Source organism: Protomyctophum parallelum (genome assembly GCF_964188405.1).
Source record: "Protomyctophum parallelum genome assembly, chromosome: 8".
Taxonomy (NCBI): Eukaryota; Metazoa; Chordata; class Actinopteri; order Myctophiformes; family Myctophidae; genus Protomyctophum; species Protomyctophum parallelum.
Genome location: NC_139703.1, coordinates 48,316,018 through 48,335,469, shown reverse-complemented (window position 1 = coordinate 48,335,469; position 19,452 = coordinate 48,316,018). Strand labels below are relative to the sequence as shown.

Below are 19,452 nucleotides of genomic sequence, written 5' to 3'. Positions count from 1 at the left end.
CACACACGCACACACACACACACAGTGACTTACCAGACTTACCATTGTCGAAGGCCAGGAAGGTGGCCTCGTACACGTTGTTTTTCACGTACATGGACTCTCTGTCCAGCAGGGCCATGGTGGTGATCTGACCGTTGGTCCTGTTGATTCTCAGCCAGTTAGCTGGGTCTGACAGCTTGGAGTACCTGGGGGGAGAGAGAGAGAGAGAGAGAGAGAGACAGGCCCTCATTTATCAATCGAGTGTAAAATCTGCCACAAATTCGAGTGCAGGTTTCGTAGTACACCCACGTCGCCACGGCATTTATAAAGTGATCGCAAACAGCTGATCCTTCCTTAATTTCGTTCTCACATTAATAAATGTCACGGCTGAATTTGATCTGGCACGCCCTAAGAAATCATGCCTCGCCCTCGTTTTTGCTGGAAACCATGGTTACCGTGCCTTTCTGCCCGCCTCACCCCCCTCTCTCTCACACACACACACACACACACACACACACACACACACACACAGACGCACACACGCTGCACGCACACGCAACTTGCAAGCCCAACTAACTGGTGTGTTGTTAAATAAATAAACAACGAACACCTGCATGAATTAAATAAAGTTGTAGGCCTACCCTGTCTGTTTCCCTCTCACCTCGCTTGCCTTGCTGTCATGTCCACGCACGCACGCACCTACATGACACATCGACATCGCATCGCCATGAATGGAATACGTTTGGGCTGGCCTATATTAATTTTACCCATTTGTGCGCAGTGCACGTCGAAGGCGTGAGACTGTGCACTGCTGTGATATTAAAGTCCTGTGGGTGAGTTAGTCCTGCAACAAACAGTCAAAAAGTGCTTTAGTTTTCGAGATACCCCTACCGGAGTTAGGACCAAACACAACATAGTTTTTCCTCATCTCTAAGGCCTCCCATACATGAAATGGATTCTTGTATAAAAATATTTTACTGCAAAAGTGGTGAAATTGTTATTTAAAGTTATACACCTCAAACTAAAAATAAAGCCTGTCCGTCTGGTGGTTGAGGCACTTAAAGGCATGTAGATTCACAATGGAAGGTCTGAGAGGTTCAAAACTTGGCATACTTGAAGCCAGAACATACCTCTACATTCTAGAAAAGACTGAATGTCAATATCTGAATGTCAATATGAGATATAGTCATTTGAACACATACTTACAGTAGGCGGAATTGTACATCTATGTAGATGTCTTCTCTACTTTGTAGTGACTCTGGAATGGATTGTCATAGCAACACATATGATGGCTTGTAGGAAAGGTGAGGTTCTACTGAATCCAGCAATACCAATTGTGTAAATGTAGCTTGCATAATCGTGGAGTTATGCCACAAAACGTATATGGTGTCCCAAACGGGGGGAAATAAAACTAATGAAATCTACAGTATCACATTATTTTTATTTTTACTTCACTTATCAAGGGTGGGAAAACATAAACAAATCACTTGAGTAGAAGTCCCTAAAATGTATGAAATGTCTCAAACTTGAGAAATGAGAAATTGTGAAGAAATAGATGCCGCTTCAATAGAGAAATATGCAAGCCTACAGTGGAACTACTAACTATTATTGTTGCAGCACATGACCTGGATGTTAAATAATAATAATATAATATCTCAAACTTATATAGCGCTTTTCGGAGTACCCAGAGACGCTTTACATGGGGGGGGGGGGGGTTTACAGAGGTACTGTAACAACAAATTAAAAACAACTTTAATAGAAAAAGGACATTAAAAGACCGTGAAAAGGGAAGGCAATTTTGAAGAGGTGGGTTTTGAGGGTGGACTTGAAGGTTTGAAGGGTAGGGGCATCTCTGAGTGCCTTAGGGAGGGCATTCCACAGGGTTGGGGCAGCAAAGGCGAAAGCCTGTTCCCTCATCAAGCTCAAATCTCAATATTATCCTCATAAATATAAATAATCAAGTTATTAATTTCTGTTATTTGAGTTATTTGGTTACAGTCAATTTATACTACAGTATTTGGCTCCACCTATGTGCATCTTATGTGATCTTATAATGTGAAGTGTATCGGAAATCGGGGCCGATCATGACATTTTTAAATGATCAGATCAGGAGCACAAAAATGTGATTGGGACATCCCTAGTATCAATATGATATCCATATCATGATATTAGACTGTATATTGTCCGTGATTTGGGATATTGTACTATTGTGATATTGGAGGAGTTGCATAAAAATATAATTTTCAGATGGGGAAAAATCGGTATCGGCAGATACTCAAAATTAAAATGATCTTACTAAATGTTGCTCAACAGAGAGATGATGATGTTCATAAAACCGTGGCTCTATATACAGACAATATGCTGCAGTAATGAGCAAGTTGCAAATGTTGAGTGAGAGCATGCCTGCACCAGTCTCATCAAGAAGACTGAACAGGGTTGATACAACATTGTTTAACATACAAAGATATTTTTAATTTGTGTGAAGACCAGTACAAGACCAGAACATCTGACAGCCATTATGGCTGGTACTGGTATGTGTACCAGAGACTTAACCCATTCTGACCTGAGATCAGATTCTAAAAATGTCTATTACATCCTGACAGTTTCATTATTAACCCATTCTGACCTGAGATCAGATTCTAAAAGTGTCTTCGATTTTTCAAAAATAGCAGACCTACAAGCTCGTATCGCGCCACTCGGTGGCGCGATATGAGCTTGTAGATCTGCTATTTTTCAATAGCTAAAGCATAACATGATGCCAACACCAAAATGGGTGCCCGGTCAGAATGGGTTAAGGTCCTTCATGCAGCATCAGAAAGGTTGATGAAGTTGTACATCATCTGCTCCTCTCGTACCCAGATCTGTTTGTGTATGATGACAAATATACAATATACAGTCATCAGGGATAGAGTGGCCAATAGAGCGGCTGGATGGAGAACCGTGAGGTTCGCAAGACAAAATTCAGTGTGAACTAACAATATACCGGTAGTACTATATCATACCATATTCTCAGTTCGATCCAGGGCTCCCCCAGAGTTAGACTCTGAACCCCTAATTGATCCCGATGTGCAGGTCGGTGTCTTGTATGGTTTCCTCTGCCATCGGTGTGTGACTGAATGTGTGAATGTAATGCACAATCTATGTAAAGTGCTTTGGATAAAAGCTCTATAGGCCTATACTGTAAATGCACCAATTTCCATTTACGGTATATAAACTCCTTGACTGTTATGATGACATACAGAAGACACTGACTCTGAGGAAGAAGATGATATTGTCTAAATACAAACCCTGGAAACATACAGCATTATAATTTGTAGAACATGGAAAGTCTGATGTTGCATGCTCTAAAAGTGTGCCCATGGGAAATGGGCACAATGAGAGAAGATGCAAATCTCCAAGAAAATCCAGAACTACTACATAGACCTGCAGATATATCGATGAAGAAAACCATGGACCAGTGTCTTCAGTATGTCATAACTCTTATTTATTGAAAGTGATGACTTGTCATCACTTTCATTTATTTAAAGAAAGATGTTAACTACTTCAGTGAGATTAATAAAACCTTTGACATAGATACTGGTCTGCTGTTCTAATTCTTTGTTTTATAGCTGCTATATTTCGTTTAGATATTTAGTGTTTTAGGTAGCATTTATGATATTTGTCATATGCAAAGAGATCTGGGTACGAGAGCAGCCGATGTACAACTTCATCAATCTTTCTGATGCTGCATGTGAAGGCCCTGTCTCTGGTACTCTGACCAGTGACCATGTGAAGGCCCTGTCTCTGGTACTCTGACCAGTGACCATGTGAAGGCCCTGTCTCTGGTACTCTGACCAGTGACCATGTGAAGGCCCTGTCTCTGGTACTCTGACCAGTGACCATGTGAAGGCCCTGTCTCTGGTACTCTGACCAGTGACCATGTGAAGGCCCTGTCTCTGGTACTCTGACCAGTGACCATGTGAAGGCCCTGTCTCTGGTACTCTGACCAGTGAACATGTGAAGGCCCTGTCTCTGGTACTCTGACCAGTGACCATGTGAAGGCCCTGTCTCTGGTACTCTGACCAGTGACCATGTGAAGGCCCTGTCTCTGGTACTCTGACCAGTGAACATGTGAAGGCCCTGTCTCTGGTACTCTGACCAATGACCATGTGAAGGCCCTGTCTCTGGTACTCTGACCAGTGACCATGTGAAGGCCCTGTCTCTGGTACTCTGACCAGTGACCATGTGAAGGCCCTGTCTCTGGTACTCTGACCAGTGACCATGTGAAGGCCCTGTCTCTGGTACTCTGACCAGTGACCATGTGAAGGCCCTGTCTCTGGTACTCTGACCAGTGACCATGTGAAGGCCCTGTCTCTGGTACTCTGACCAGTGACCATGTGAAGGCCCTGTCTCTGGTACTCTGACCAGTGACCATGTGAAGGCCCTGTCTCTGGTACTCTGACCAGTGACCATGTGAAGGCCCTGTCTCTGGTACTCTGACCAGTGACCATGTGAAGGCCCTGTCTCTGGTACTCTGACCAGTGACCATGTGAAGGCCCTGTCTCTGGTACTCTGACCAGTAGTCCTGGTTTTGTCTATGAAATGATTGCACAAGACCGCAATGACTTTTTTGTGCTATCCCTTTTGGACTGATTGTATGACTGTACTCTGTTGCTGTTTTTACATTTATGTCTAATAAACTATTAAATCCATCAATCAATCAATCAATCAATTGTGCTGGCCTTCCCACAAATGAAACAATATATTTGTATGTTAAACAGTGTTGTACCCTATTCAGTCTTCTTGACGAGACGGCATGCTCTCACTCTGGTCTTACTGGAGTAGTTTTCTCAACATGATACAGTATATGATGAGGAGAGGAGAGTATTGAATTTGGGTTTGCCAGGGTTTTATGAACATCATCTCTCTGTTGAACAACAGTTAGTATGTGTTGAAGGTCTTCTGCCGTGGGCTTTATACATTATGGATCTTGTTTCGTGCTTTTTTCCAACTGTTTAGCAAAGATGATACAAAGATTTGGATCCAATATTCCATTTTGGTAAAATTTTAAAGACACACTTCAGAATTTGTACAGTATCTATGTTGTGCATTACGCGCACTATTTTTAGGCTATAGTATATGTGCAGTAACCATATTACAAGTGATACTAATTAAGTCTATTTTCCATTCTGGTGAAACAGTGTCAGGGCAGGGTTCTGCTATTGTCAGTGTAGACTGGACAGGCAGTAGGCTCTGTTACACTAAAGAGAACTAAATGCTAGGTCACTCTCCACTCCAGTCAGCTAAATAGCTACTTGATTTGACAAGGTTCATCTCATCTTTTCACATTCCAAAATATGTGAAATTATTTTACCGGTCATTTTATGAAGAAAGCCACATACTGTAGGCAATAAGATGCAGGTGGAGCCACATACTGTAGTATAACTTGACTGTAACCAAATAACTCAAATAACAGAAATGAATAACTTGATTATCTATATTTAGGAGGATAATATTGAGATTTGAGCTTGATCCAGGTCATGGGCTGCAACATAATAATAGTTAGTAGTTCCAATCTAGGCTTGCATATTTCTCTATTGAAGCGGCATCTATTTGTTCACAATTTCTCAAGTTTGAGACATTTCATACATTTTAGGGACTTCTACTCAAGTGATTTGTTTATGTTTTCCCACCCTTGATAAGTGAAGTAAAAATAAAACTAATGTGATACTGTAGATTTCATTAGTTTTATTTCAACCCGTTTGGGACACCATATACGTTTTGTGGCATAACTCCACGATTATGCAAGCTACATTTACACAATTGGTATTGCTGGATTCAGTAGAACCTCACCTTTCCTACAAGCCATCATATGTGTTGCTAAGACAATCCATTCCAGAGTCACTACAAAGTAGAGAAGACATCTACATAGATGTACAATTCCGCCTACTGTAAGTATGTGTTCAAATGACTATATCTCATATTGACATTCAGATATTGACATTCAGTCTTTTCTAGAATGTAGAGGTATGTTCTGGCTTCAAGTATGCCAAGTTTTGAACCTCTCAGAGCTTCCATTGTGAATCTACATGCCTTTAAGTGCCTCAACCACCAGACGGACAGGCTTTATTTTTAGTTTGAAGTGTATAACTTTAAATAACAATTTCACCACTTTTGCAGTAAAATATTTTTATACAAGAATCCATTTCATGTATGGGAGGCCTTAGAGATGAGGAAAAACTATGTTGTGTTTGGTCCTAACTCCGGTAGGGGTATGCCGACTTCTGGGGGCCATTGTCGCAGTACTAAGTGTGTCAGTGATGCCTGCATGAGAGATAGGCTATCATGTCGTCAAGGCAGTCATAATCAACGTTTATGTAGTGATTTGATCATTGATGAACGAATCATAAACATATGGATGAAGGCTTGCTTGCATGTGTGCTGGTATGTATTGGCGACGGCGAAAATGATCTCGCTTTTATCTGAACTGTCAAAACCTGTCTAAGCACTACTACTACTACTACTACTACAAATAGGCAAGCTGCATGCTTGTCATTGTCACTTGGAAATAAAGGCGTGCAGTCCATTTATGCCTTTTTTTTTTAAATAATATCATAATCACATATGCCGCATCACCGCATGCGCTCCAAAATCATCTCACAAGTGCGCTCGCATAACAAGGCCAGTAAAGCACTGTTTGATTAAGCATAAACTAATACATTGTAAACATGTTATATTGTTTTTAATTACACACACACACACACACACACACACACTTTGATGAGGAATCCATTCATCACCATATAGGCTATGTTCATCAGTAACTCCTTTGACATGATATGACGAGATGGAGAGCAGAACATATGTTCAGCGAGCGGGGTTTATCACAGTTACGTAACGCCTCATTTGCATGAAAACCGTTTGAATCAGTCAACCACAAATAGCATTCAGATGGATTCAACAGAATGAAAACATGGCCCCTAACAAACACCCTGGACTCTGTGCCCTGCATTAATGTGTACAGTTACATTGCCACTGACGAGCTGCGATTAACTCCTTCTAAAACCTACAGATTGCACGAGCCAGCGATGGAGGGAGTTCACAACTTAACAGCTGATCGATCGAAGCTTCAACTTCCACAGCATGTCAGTGTGCTTAAAGGACCACTTCTCTTATCTTCATATAATTGGTCCTCACGAATGTTCATGATAAAATACCACCATTGAGTTTGTGTCTCATAGGAGTGCTGCGGGCAGTTCAGAAGATTGTTTTCCAAAACATATTTAGATTTTTATTATCGTGAGAACAATGGCCTCCATTATTGCATTGCAACTTTTCAGGAATAGAAAGCCTGCAGTTAGCAAGGCTTGGATTGGATCGATTCCCCATTGATTATGTCACTGGTGGACAGGTTTCTGAACTGCCCTCAGCCCTCCTATGAGACACAAAAATGATGCTATTTAATTTAAATCATGATTATTAGCGAGGACCAACTACATGAAGATAGGGTGAAAAGTGGTGAAGTGGTCCTTTAATGAACAAACGCAGACCAGAACACTCCCATCAGGTATGTTACTGAACATATAGAGTATAGAATATATTCAAAGTAAACTCCTCAGTTCTAATTTAACTGGTGGGAGGTTAGAGAGAGAGAGAGAGAGAGATACTTTGTGAAAGAGTGCAAGAGAAAGATAACTTGCAAATGTGGAGTGATGGACAGACATGGAACGGAGACAGGGGGTGAGAGGAGAGGTGGGCGGGGGGTGTAATGAGCAGCGGAGGAGGGGAATTATAACACCGCATCGGAGACTGACGCAGGTCAGCCAGAGCCTGGTGTGTGTGGGGGAAGCTAATGGATAGGACTCATATTCTGTCACGGCTAATGACACACCCACACACACACCTGCACGCATGCACACACACACGCACACGCACACACACACACACACACACACACACACACACACACACACACACACACACACACACACACACACACACACACTTGTGAACTGGTAAACACTCACTAAACTGCTGCATTGAAATAGACCCGCTGACAGATAGACATGTTTATTTCTATCAAAGGACGCTCTGTGACGAATCCATAATATAGAGATTATAATGAAGGTAGTTTTAGGGGCAGAAAATAACTATATTTGCACTTGAAAGCAGCCGGTTCCCCCCGGAGAGAGTGCGTCGTGCAAATGATGTGTTTGTTGTCCTCTGGCAGGTATTGGCAGAGATGTGTGCTTGGCATTGCCTGGCATCCTCTCTGCCAAGGTGCTACCTCAGGGGTACTGCCACGTTCATCTGCCACTCAGCTGGCGACGCGTGGCATGGTGGTGGGAACAACACCCAGCTGGTAGTAGGAAATTCGCAGGCACGGACGGACGTACACGCGCATGCCGCGCACATGCACACGCACACGAACACACACGCACAAATGCACGCATGTACGTACGTACGTACGTACGTACAAACACACAGTTTTACCACTTTACCCACAACCGACAGTAAAATCTGCTGGAAAACAGGCCTGGGTTTATTGAGAGCAAATGAAACGATAAGAGCGAGAGAGACAGAGAGAGAGAGAGAGAGAGAGAGAGAGAGAGAGAGAAGAGAGAGAGAGAGAGAGAGAGAGAGAGAGAGAGAGAGAGAGAGAGAGAGAGAGAGAGAGATAGAGAGAGAGAGGGGCTCTTTCTTCACTTGTCTTTTGAAATTGTGTGTGTACATATGTAATGTAATGTAATGTAATGTAATATAATATTATAGTGTGTGTGTGTGTGTGTGTGTGTGTGTGTGGCACTGCGTGCATGCGTAGCGTGCGTGTGTGCGTGCGTGCGTAGCGTGCGTGCGTGCGTAGCGTGCGTGCATTCAAGTGAGGTCGCCCCAAGAAAGAAAGAAGCCCATGGTGCAGAGGCTGTCTGAACATGAGCCGTCTGTCTGCTGCCAAGACACTCTGCCCTGAGCTCCCATCAATAACACACATGCGCACATACACACACACACACACACACGCATGCGCGTGCACACCCACACAGCCGGTAGTAAGGGATGGCTGAGAAGTACAGTGAGAACCAACAAAAAGCACAAACATACTCTTAGCTTGCATGATAAGCTCCTTTTTAGGAAGGGAGTGCCTAGGGTTTCTGTCTGTCTGTCTGTCTGTCTGTCTGTCTGTCTGTCTGTCTGTCTGTCTGTCTGTCTGTCTGTCTGTCTGTCTGTCTGTCTGTCTGTCTGTCTGTCTGTCTGTCTGTCTGTCTGTCTGTCTGTCTGTCTGTCTGTCTGTCTGTCTGTCTGTTTTTCTTCAGTAACATTTGTCATTGGTTAGACATGGGTTAAGGTTAGGTTTAGGTGTGCTGCCCGGTGGGAGGTTAGGTTTAGGGTGAGGGTTTGAGATAGGTTGTAGTTGTGTAGGACTAATGACTGGTCTAACCAACGACTAGTCCAAACCAAAAACTGTCTAAACTAAGTACTGCACCCCAGTGAGGTAACTGAGGTTCTCAGTGGACGTATAAGTCTCACTGACATTAAGAAAAATCAATGTGCTGCTGGAAGCGAGGACGGCGTGCGACAGTACCCTCAGTTTGAGCATACACGGGGGACTTTCTGTCACACTGGGTCGATTGCCCAGATGGCACTATGCCCGCCGGGCACCACGCTAGTCGGGGTGGACAGAGGGGATCGATGGAAGACAGGGAAAAGACAGACCAAAGGCTAGCTTGTTACTGGATGACCTCCTATGCTGGTCGCATGACAACAGAGTGGTTAAGTGGAGAACCCTCTTCTCTTTAAAGAGAAGTGGGCTGGCAGGTCGGTGTCAATACAAAATGGATGACAAATGCAACTTTCGAAGTTGAATGCTTTATCTTTAAGTAAGCTATTACATTGCAAGTTATGTGTGTGTCTGTGTGTGTGCACACTGTGTGTATGTTTCAGTACAGAGGGTATGCGCATGCTTAAAGTGAATGGCACATTGAGTGGCAAATCGAGTGGCAAAGCAACAGGCAAAGTGAGTTTAACATTGTTTAATGTTGTTTAATGCAAACAGACAGGACTTTTCTGTGTGGATGCATGGGCTGTCATGGCCAGAAAGTATAGTTTTTTGCCACTTAGTAGGCATTCCTGCATAACTTCCGGGTTTGATGATGATGTCACGCGCATACTGTACTCTCTATAGTGGTATTGGTACTGTCCCAACGAGTGGACACCGGGGGGGAAATACATATTTCCCACTTTTCATAATTGGGAAATATATTACACCTGTGCTGGATAGTTAAGTGGCACCACTTGCAGGCTTTATAAACTATATGAGTCTCTCCCCAGAAGGTGTTCTCTATGTGGGATACCAAGCATTTGAGCATTAAGCAGCACACTCCCCATGGGTTACTTGACATTTAATGTTCATGTTTAAGTTGTCAAGACCTTAACACTGATGTCTTCACCTCCATGCCAGCTGCTCTCCCTGCACTGACAGCTTCCTCATGCTTAAAGTAGAAATGAAAAAGATATCTATCTATCTATCTATGCTCCTCAGACCCAGCCAGCCAGCCAGCAAGCCACACACATAGTACTCAGACCCAGCCAGCCAGCCAGCCAGCCAGCCACACACATAGTGCTCAGACCCAGCCAGCCAGCCAGCCAGCCACACACATAGTGCTCAGACCCAGCCAGCCAGCAAGCCACAGCTGCCACACACATAGTGCTCAGACCCAGCCAGCCAGCCAGCCAGCCACACACACACATAGTGCTCAGACCCAGCCAGCCAGCAAGCCACAGCTGCCACACACATAGTGCTCAGACCCAGCCAGCCAGCAAGCCACACACATAGTGCTCAGACCCAGCCAGCCAGCAAGCCACACACATAGTGCTCAGACCCAGTCAGCCACACACATAGTGCTCAGACCCAGTCAGCCACACACATAGCTCCGTAAGGGAGTGGTTGCACCACTCAAAAAACTGAATAGGCTACTGGAGATTGGAGAACCTGATTTGGACATGATCTGATGCAGGACAATGTCACTATGACAGAAAGAGAAGATGGGTCTGGCCACATTCATTCACCCCATAATCTCAGTGGAAATTGGGGAATATGTCAGAAAACTGGAATGTGGGAAAATTCCTTATTTTTACATTTTCTTAGTTCAAACACATATGCCTATAATGTGCACGGGCTATGCCACCGTTCCACTTCCTCATATCACGCAAGAGACGCCACACACCAGTATAGAAGAGAGATAGTCACAGGTCACTTACTCACTTGTTGTAACTTGTGGGGGCTATATTGTCTTCCATGAAAAATATTTCGAAGCGATGTTAAACTCGCATGGCTCATTTCCATGCGTCACACAGTCAGGGACGATTTGGTCCACTGTTTACCCTCCTGCATATATCAGCGCTGCATGCAGATCGGCTATCCATTTGTGAGGACGCACACATTGCGTGACTGTCACACTCAAAGGGTGAGACATGGCAGCTCTGGTTTAGCTACATCTGTTCCAGACAGCGCTGCCCTGCAGTTATATCCTGATCCGAGAAGAACTTCAGCTGTCCGTTGTGTTGAATAAATGGGGCACCGTTTCGCTAGTCGCTAGTCTTTCATGATATGCGTTTAATTAATTATGGTTCCATGATTTTTTTTAAATTAATGATAAAGTAGAGTATGCTTCTAGGGCTTCTCCTGGTTCTACAAAGTGAAGACAAGCCATTGCTATCCTCCAGCCAATACAGAATGTAGCATTCGTTTCCGGTTGCTTTTCGGGACCCAAAGTTCTGAGATGCTGGATTTGAATTGACAGAAAGTGGCCTCAAAACGCATAGAAACCAATGTGTGACATCGTTTTTACAGTCAATTGGTGTTCCCCACAACATCGTGAGTATTGTATACCTTCTTCTCAGACACTTTACAGTCATTTTACCTGCACTGCAACCTTCAACAATGCAGCACTGGCTAACGATCCGGTCAGTACCTGACAGTCTGGTGGATGAAGTGGTCCGGGTCTTGGGCGGAGAACACGGTCAGGGTGGTTCCTGCCGGTACGCCTTCCTCGAATCGGATTAGCTTGGGGTTGACGGGGAAGACGGGCGGCTCATTCACGTCCTGGACGGAGATGGTCACGCCCGCTGTGGACTGGAGCGAGGACTGGATGCCGCTGGCCAGGTGGGCCTGATTGGACACCACCACTGTCAGCATGAACGCTCGGTTCATCTCGAAGTCCACCGGCTGGAAACAATGTAAAAAAGAACAGAGAGAGAGAGAGAGAGAGAGAGAGAGAGAGAGAGAAGGGGGAAGGGTGGTGAGAATAATCATCCCAACTGATAACCCGTGTGATTTCTCTGCACGTTTTCTACTTGTAAATATCATTCCGTGAAAACAACTTGAGACTGCTCAGTTGCACTTGCACTTCAAAGTAGATGTGTAAGGATACAACATACTCACCCAAGCAATAATAACCTGAATACGACTGTCAAAGCAACACACAATCATTGTATTCACAAGTGTTCATCCCTCAAGACATGCATATTATTACTTTCTCACAGTGCAAACGTCAGCCAATCAAGCTCCCTGTTGACTGTACCTTGACCACGGTGACCATGCCTTCGTTGGTGATGGGGTTGGTGCGGATGGTGAAGTGACCCGCGGGGTCTCCACTCACAATGCGGTACACGGCGTTCCAGTTGGGGCTGTGAGGTTGGTCCCTGTCCACCACGGTCAGGTTTGTCACCACCACGTTCACCTTGTTCTCCGGCACCTCCCCCGAGAACTAGGAGAGGAGAGGAATTGGCATCAGACTTGTGATGTATATTGGAATCACAATTCACATTAAATTAGTAATGTTAAACTAGACAGATAGTAGGCCTGACCAACAGGGACGCGTTTGGATAGACGCATGGGCACCAGTTCACAGCTGGCACTCTATGGTAAATAGGTATGTTAAATAGCTGGCTGCAGGCAAACACCTATACTGGACATGAGTGACCATTTGGGACAGTGGGGGTGGGGAACCTGAGTTCACCTCTACAACTGTTGCCTTTGATCTCTTTGTCTCGACTTGTATTTAAGACCTACTGAAAATGTCTGTGAGTGTGTTAGGCCCAGAAGCCGTGAGGCTGACTGGGTGCATGCATGGGGCTCCGGCTCTTGCATGGCTGTGTGATCTGCTGTACTCTATACTCTACAATAAAATGGACTTGGAAACTTTCATTCTGCCTGCACCGTCGTCAGTCCATTCTCTCTCTTTAAGTAGCCAGAAAATAGACATCACTTGCTTTTACACTTTAAAGCTGGCGTGAGCCGTCCCTAATTTGGTGCCATTAATAGGTGAAAATTGTCAACAATTATTGTCAATTTCTTTTCAAAATAGCAAAATAGCAATAGTTGACCTGAGTTTGAGTATTTTTCTTTTGCAAAACATATATTTTATTTAAGGTTATTTCATTTGAGGATGTATAATCTTGTTGTCAAGGGAGTCCTAACCATGTATCAGTTAAAAAGATCAGTTAACCCATTCTGACCATTTTGGTGTCAGCATCATGTTATGCTTTATCTATTGAAAAATAGCAGATCTACAAGCTCATATCGCGCCACCGAGTGGCGCGATACGAGCTTGTAGGTCTGCTATTTTTTGAAAAATCGAAGAACGACTGACATTTTTTAGAATCTGATCTCAGGTCAGAATGGGTTAATCAGACCAGTGTGTGTCCAGTGGAAAACCTCGTATGAATCTGATCTCAGGTCAGAATGTGTTAAAAGAGGAAAGAAAAAAAGGGGAAGATAGTACGAAGGGGGAAAAAGTGGGAGGAGAAGCTGGAGATGGATTGCTTTTAAATATGGATAATAGAGAATCATTGTTTCCATTACATTAATGCAGCCCCTTATTATATTCATATGTCTACTCTATATTGTAAGTAATGAATTTGTTCAATTACGTGTTTACCCATTTAATCTAGACTCTGTGTGTTCACCAAATCTAAATCTAAATAAGCAATTAGATGAGCACTACTGTACTGTAATTAAGGCGATGGTAAGAATAATCTTTTATAGCAAATGATCTTCATTATGTTCCAATTGGAAACGAAGCTTATTAACCCATTCTGAACGGGCACCCATTTTGGTGTCAGCATCATGTTATGCTTTAGCTATTTAAAAATAGCAGATCTACAAGCTCATATCGCGCCACCGAGTGGCGCGATACGAGCTTGTAGGTCTGCTATTTTTGAAAAATCGAAGAGCGACTGACATTTTTAGAATCTGATCTCAGGTCAGAATGGGTTCATCAGACCAGTGTGTGTCCGGCGGAAACCTCGTATGAATCTGATCTCAGGTCAGAATGGGTTAACTACCTGGAGGACAGCTTGTGACAGCTACTACTACGGTAAAGAACTTAGTGTGCAGGGAATAGTACACTGAGCTCTAATACATTGTAATACATAGTATTACTATTTTTATTACAACTATTAATAGTAGTAATGGTATATTACAGTACATCACATTTTGTTATATGAGACTAGATACCGTAGGAGACCTTGTGTTATTAGATTTTGTCCATATCTCCCAGCACTACATACTGTAGGCATTTATTTATTTGTTTTTATTTTTGACTCCACACAATGAGCTTTTGTCCCCAAAAATATCCACAAGACAAATATTAAATGGCATTGACAATGAAGGGAAAATGTATGTCATCTTGTCCCCACACGGCTCATATTTGCCATCTACAATAAAAGGAGAAATTAGGTGAAATGTCTGCCAAATATGAACAGGCACAGGCAACAGGTAACAGGCATTCTGATTGGCCAGCATGAGATGATGCATGATGATGTACGATGATAAGAGCGCCCCTCACTTCACACGGGTGTGATTTTTTTACCTCATTGAAATCAGAAATGTCCTTAGTTTACAAGACATAGCTGCCATAAAAAACAACTATAATCACAAGACACTGGAATACAACATAATATACATGTATATCCACAATAAAAAACATTAAGAAAGCTATTCAAACCTTTGGCCTCTCAAGAAAAAAAAAAGTCATGCCTCTTTCACCACATCCTTTATGTGGTGGATATGTGCCTTATCCATTCTGACCGGGCACCCATTTTGGTGTCAGCATCATGTTATGCTTTAGCTATTGAAAAATAGCAGATCTACAAGCTCGTAGGTCGTAGGTAAGCTTGTAGGTCTGCTATTTTTGAAAAAATCGAAGAACGACTGACATTTTTTAGAATCTGATCTCAGGTCAGAATGGGTTCATCAGACCAGTGTGTGTCCGGCGGAAACCTCGTATGAATCTGATCTCAGGTCAGAATGGGTTAAATGCATCAATGGAGATACATGTACATATGTGTACAATATGAGTATGGACACACTACCATGCACATCCACACAGGTTCAGTTTCACACAACAATCCCCGTTTCCCCTTGTGATATAATGACTTGTTTATAGCGAGTCCGCCAGCTGCTGTTCACTGTAACAACTTCATCATCATCATCATCATCATCATAATCATCATAATCATCATCATCATCATAATCGTCATAATAATAGCACTGAAGCCACTTTCAAAATATGCTGCTGCTTTGTCCCTACATCCCTCTCTCCCTACCTCGTTCCACTCCCCCATTCCAACCTCCTCCACACCCCCGCAACTCAACCACACCAATAAGTAATGAGAAATATTAATATGCTCTCTCTGTCTGTGTTGTGTGCATGGGCTTTTCCTGCAACCCTCCCAAGCTGCTTTGGCCACGCTGAGAGAGTCCAAATGAAACGTGTGCTCTCAAAAGGAACACATAATGGCGCAGACTGTCTGTGAGAGCTCTTCCAAGATGGCCACACTCTTGAAACACAATGTGGACCCCACTGATAAGCAACCCGAGTGTCTGGGTTTGTATAAGATTCCCAAACATGGAGAAAAAGATACATGGGGGTAAATGTGATTCAGCCATAGGGAATTATTCATCAGAAGGGACCTTATTCAGTGTCTGGCAAAAGACTAATTCAAAATGCGGTAAAATATAAGTAACACTACTTTTATTTGTGTTGGTTTATAGCACGGTCTGCCTATTAAAACATTCAACATAGCCTCGGTACCAGGCTTTCACTTTGTTGGTGCAAAAATGTAAAGCCTGGAGGAACGCATTGGCCGCTCTGGTCTAAAAGTGGGAGTCAACCCTTCCGGGTGGGCGTCGCTCCAAATGATGTGACGTAGCGCTGCACTATGGGGGAGAGGAGGGGCCGGGGGTGACGGACAGATCGATGAGATCCAATCAGGGTGCACGTTTTTCTGAGCCGCGACCCTCCCATCTAGGCCAGAACTGTCTAGCGTTAGCTCAGGCTACATGTTACATAGACATCCTTCCACCTCCTGATAAGTTATTATATTATTATAGTTTTTTTCAGCTATAGGTCAAGCATGTTCTCAAAAGTCTAAATTATCAGCATAATGTACTATACACATGCACAGTACACTGTCTAGTGTCTATGTGTGTCTATCTTGTGTGTCTGGAACTAATCTTGCAAACCACTGGACAGATTAATGCCAAATGTCTTGTGCACATGTTTAAAAACTTTAATTTCACAATGGAAGACTATTGGGCTCTGATCGGGGCTGCAAACGATCATAATCACTTTTGGAGTGGTGCAACCACTCCCTTACAGAGCTATGTGTGTGTGGCTGGCTGGCTGGGTGGGTCTGAGCACGGAAACAGCATGGTTGTTTTTCACCACCGGTGCACAACCTAACACAGTAGCCGGTATGAAGATGGAGTGAGTGTGTGATTGGCTGAGTGAATCATGTGAATGAGAGCGTGATGCTGAGGCGGCCATTCTGAACTGAGATCAGATTCATACGAGGTTTGCACTGGAAACACACTGGTCTGATGAACCCATTCTGACCTGAGATCAGATTCTAAAAATGTCAGTCGTTCTTCGATTTTTTTCAAAAATAGCAGACCTACAAGCTCGTATCGCGCCACTCGGTGGCGCGATATGAGCTTGTAGATCTGCTATTTTTCAATAGCTAAAGCATAACATGATGCCGACACCAAAATGGGTGCCCGTTCAGAATGGGTTAACGGCCGGCAGTGACTGCACTGATGTTCCCTGACTGAACTTGCTCTGCGCAGCATGTCTACGACAGGCACAAATGCTCATGTGTCTGGTTTGTGAGGAAAAAAAAGTCAAATATAAATGACACAAACTGCTATTTTTGGCATCAATATTTCCTCCTAATGACCAGAGATTGAAAAAATAAATAAAACACTAGTCAATTTTATATGGGGAACCACTAGAGAAGTTACAAAAAGAAACATGTTGTATAAAAGTAAAAAAAATAATGGAGGACTTGGGGCTGTTGATTTGGGACTCAAATTGAGAATGTCTTTCTGTAAAGATGTGGCATCGCCGGGTATTCAAAGAAGGGCTGTATGGATTGGATAGGGGAGGCACTGAGCTGGATCAAAAGGAATGGCCGGGCAAGGAGCTCTGTGCCCTATTTTAACCTATTCTGACCTGAGATCAGATTCACACGAGGTTTCCGCCGGACACACACTGGTCTGATTAACCCATTCTGACCTGAGATCAGATTCTAGAAATGTCAGTCGCTCTTCGATTTTTCAAAAATAGCAGACCTACAAGCTCGTATCGCGCCACTCGGTGGCGCGATATGAGCTTGTAGATCTGCTATTTTTCAATAGCTAAAGCATAACATGATGCCAACACCAAAATGGGTGCCCGTTCAGAATGGGTTAAAATCATGTATGGTGACTTAACGAATGTTTCTGCACACTTAAACATTGATTGGACAGTAATGTCAAGCAAATAATATATGGTTAGATTTGTGAAGCTCTGTATGGTGGCATCTTCCCCTATAGAAATCTTGATGAAAAGCAAGAACTGGTATGTCTAAACTCTAAAGAATATTGCCGAAAAAAGAGGGATGTAATGTGGCTGGTCTCTGTGAGGAGACTGGCAGTAAGGGCATTGGTCAAATGGAGTTGTTTTCTCAAAACTGTTAAATGGATTGTGATTAAAAAAAAGGTTTTGGAATTTTTCTTGTTTTTTTTAGGTTTTCTAATCTCAATTGCACCCAAAAAACATGAACTTTTAACATTCAGTAGATTTTCTGTGATCTGGGGTTTTCTGGCTCAAACAGGTGCTCTGATTTGCCGGCAGTAAGTGACATCACTTACTGCAAATCCCATATATGTCAATGGGATTTGCCAGCAGATGTCACTGTTTCACTGTGTTGCCTGTTTTCATTGTAGCTCAAAAGGCCCAAAAAACCCCAAAGAAAACTTCAGACCACAGAAAATCCACTGAATGTTCAAAGTTCAGGTTTTTTGGGTGTAATTGAGGTCATAAAACCTAAAAGAAAAAAGGAAAATAAATGAAAATGAATGTCATAAAACCTTTAAATGCCCGGTTGTAAATTGTAACCAAGATGAAACCATAGAGCACCTGCTAGTGGACTGTCAGAGGTCTAGAGATGTATGGGGGGAAAATGCCACAGATCGGTTTTAAAATTAACGTTACGTATAATATGCAGTATTGTATGGAGTATTTGATGAAATAATGTCTGCTATGGAACAAGACTTTTATTGGGCTGTAGTTTGCCCTGTGGTCAATAAGATCTGGAACACCAGGCCATGGTGATCCATCAGGAAGCCATCTCTGGAGAGGTGGTCTTCAAACATATTGTGACTGAACTAAAAAGACAGAACCCTGGACTTAACCCATTCTGACCTGAGATCAGATTCATACGAGGTTTCCACCGGACACACACTGGTCTGATTAACCCATTCTGACCTGAGATCAGATTCTAAAAATGTCAGTCGTTCTTCGATTATTCAAAAATAGCAGACCTACAAGCTCGTATCGCGCCACTCGGTGGCGCGATATGAGCTTGTAGATCTGCTATTTTTCAATAGCTAAAGCATAACATGATGCCGACACCAAAATGGGTGCCCGGTCAGAATGACTTAAGACAGAAAAAAATGAAACCATGGCACTTATTAACACTGTAAAAAAAAGAGATATTTTTGTACTGTCCTCTGTATATTTGTGTATTGAAATGCCTTAATACTGTATTTGTTTTCAAAATGCCAAACTCCATGTAATATGACATGCATAAACTGTACCATGAATAATTTAAATAAAGTATGTTTAAAAAAGGAAATGCTGCTGCATCTCACTTCTTTATTGAAAACCATGTCAAAATGCACAAATGAAAGCGCTATACATTTTCAATGGTGCAGTCATGACTCCATGACAAGATTAGCTCTTACATTCCCATGTGGGTTGTTGAAAGCAACACCAGGTACACTGTAATGACAGCAATGAGTAGGAATAAATGTCCCGTAACAGAATCCCACTGATATAATGCTAAGATCGGTCTGCTTAAGAGAGCTGTTAGGGGGCCTTCTATTACAGCGCAGTGGGAGATAAACAGTAGCTATCATCAGCAACAGACGGGTGCCTATTGTCCTCATTC

At 43.0% G+C, this 19,452-nt stretch overlaps 1 protein-coding gene across 2 annotated transcripts in view; it reads right to left on the bottom strand.

The window, feature by feature from the left end:
* cdh4 (cadherin 4, type 1, R-cadherin (retinal)) overlaps positions 1-19,452 on the bottom strand; it is a 310,166-nt gene that overhangs the window by 17,270 nt on the left and 273,444 nt on the right. Inside the window, exons 10-12 of one of the 2 annotated variants that reach the window (XM_083771514.1) lie at positions 12,537-12,722; positions 11,928-12,181; positions 34-185 (exon numbers count right to left, since the gene is read on the bottom strand). In XM_083771514.1, the coding sequence (XP_083627640.1) occupies positions 34-185; positions 11,928-12,181; positions 12,537-12,722 (592 nt within the window). The remainder of the gene's footprint in view (positions 1-33; positions 186-11,927; positions 12,182-12,536; positions 12,723-19,452) is intronic. The other variant, XM_083771515.1, reaches the window with a different exon arrangement.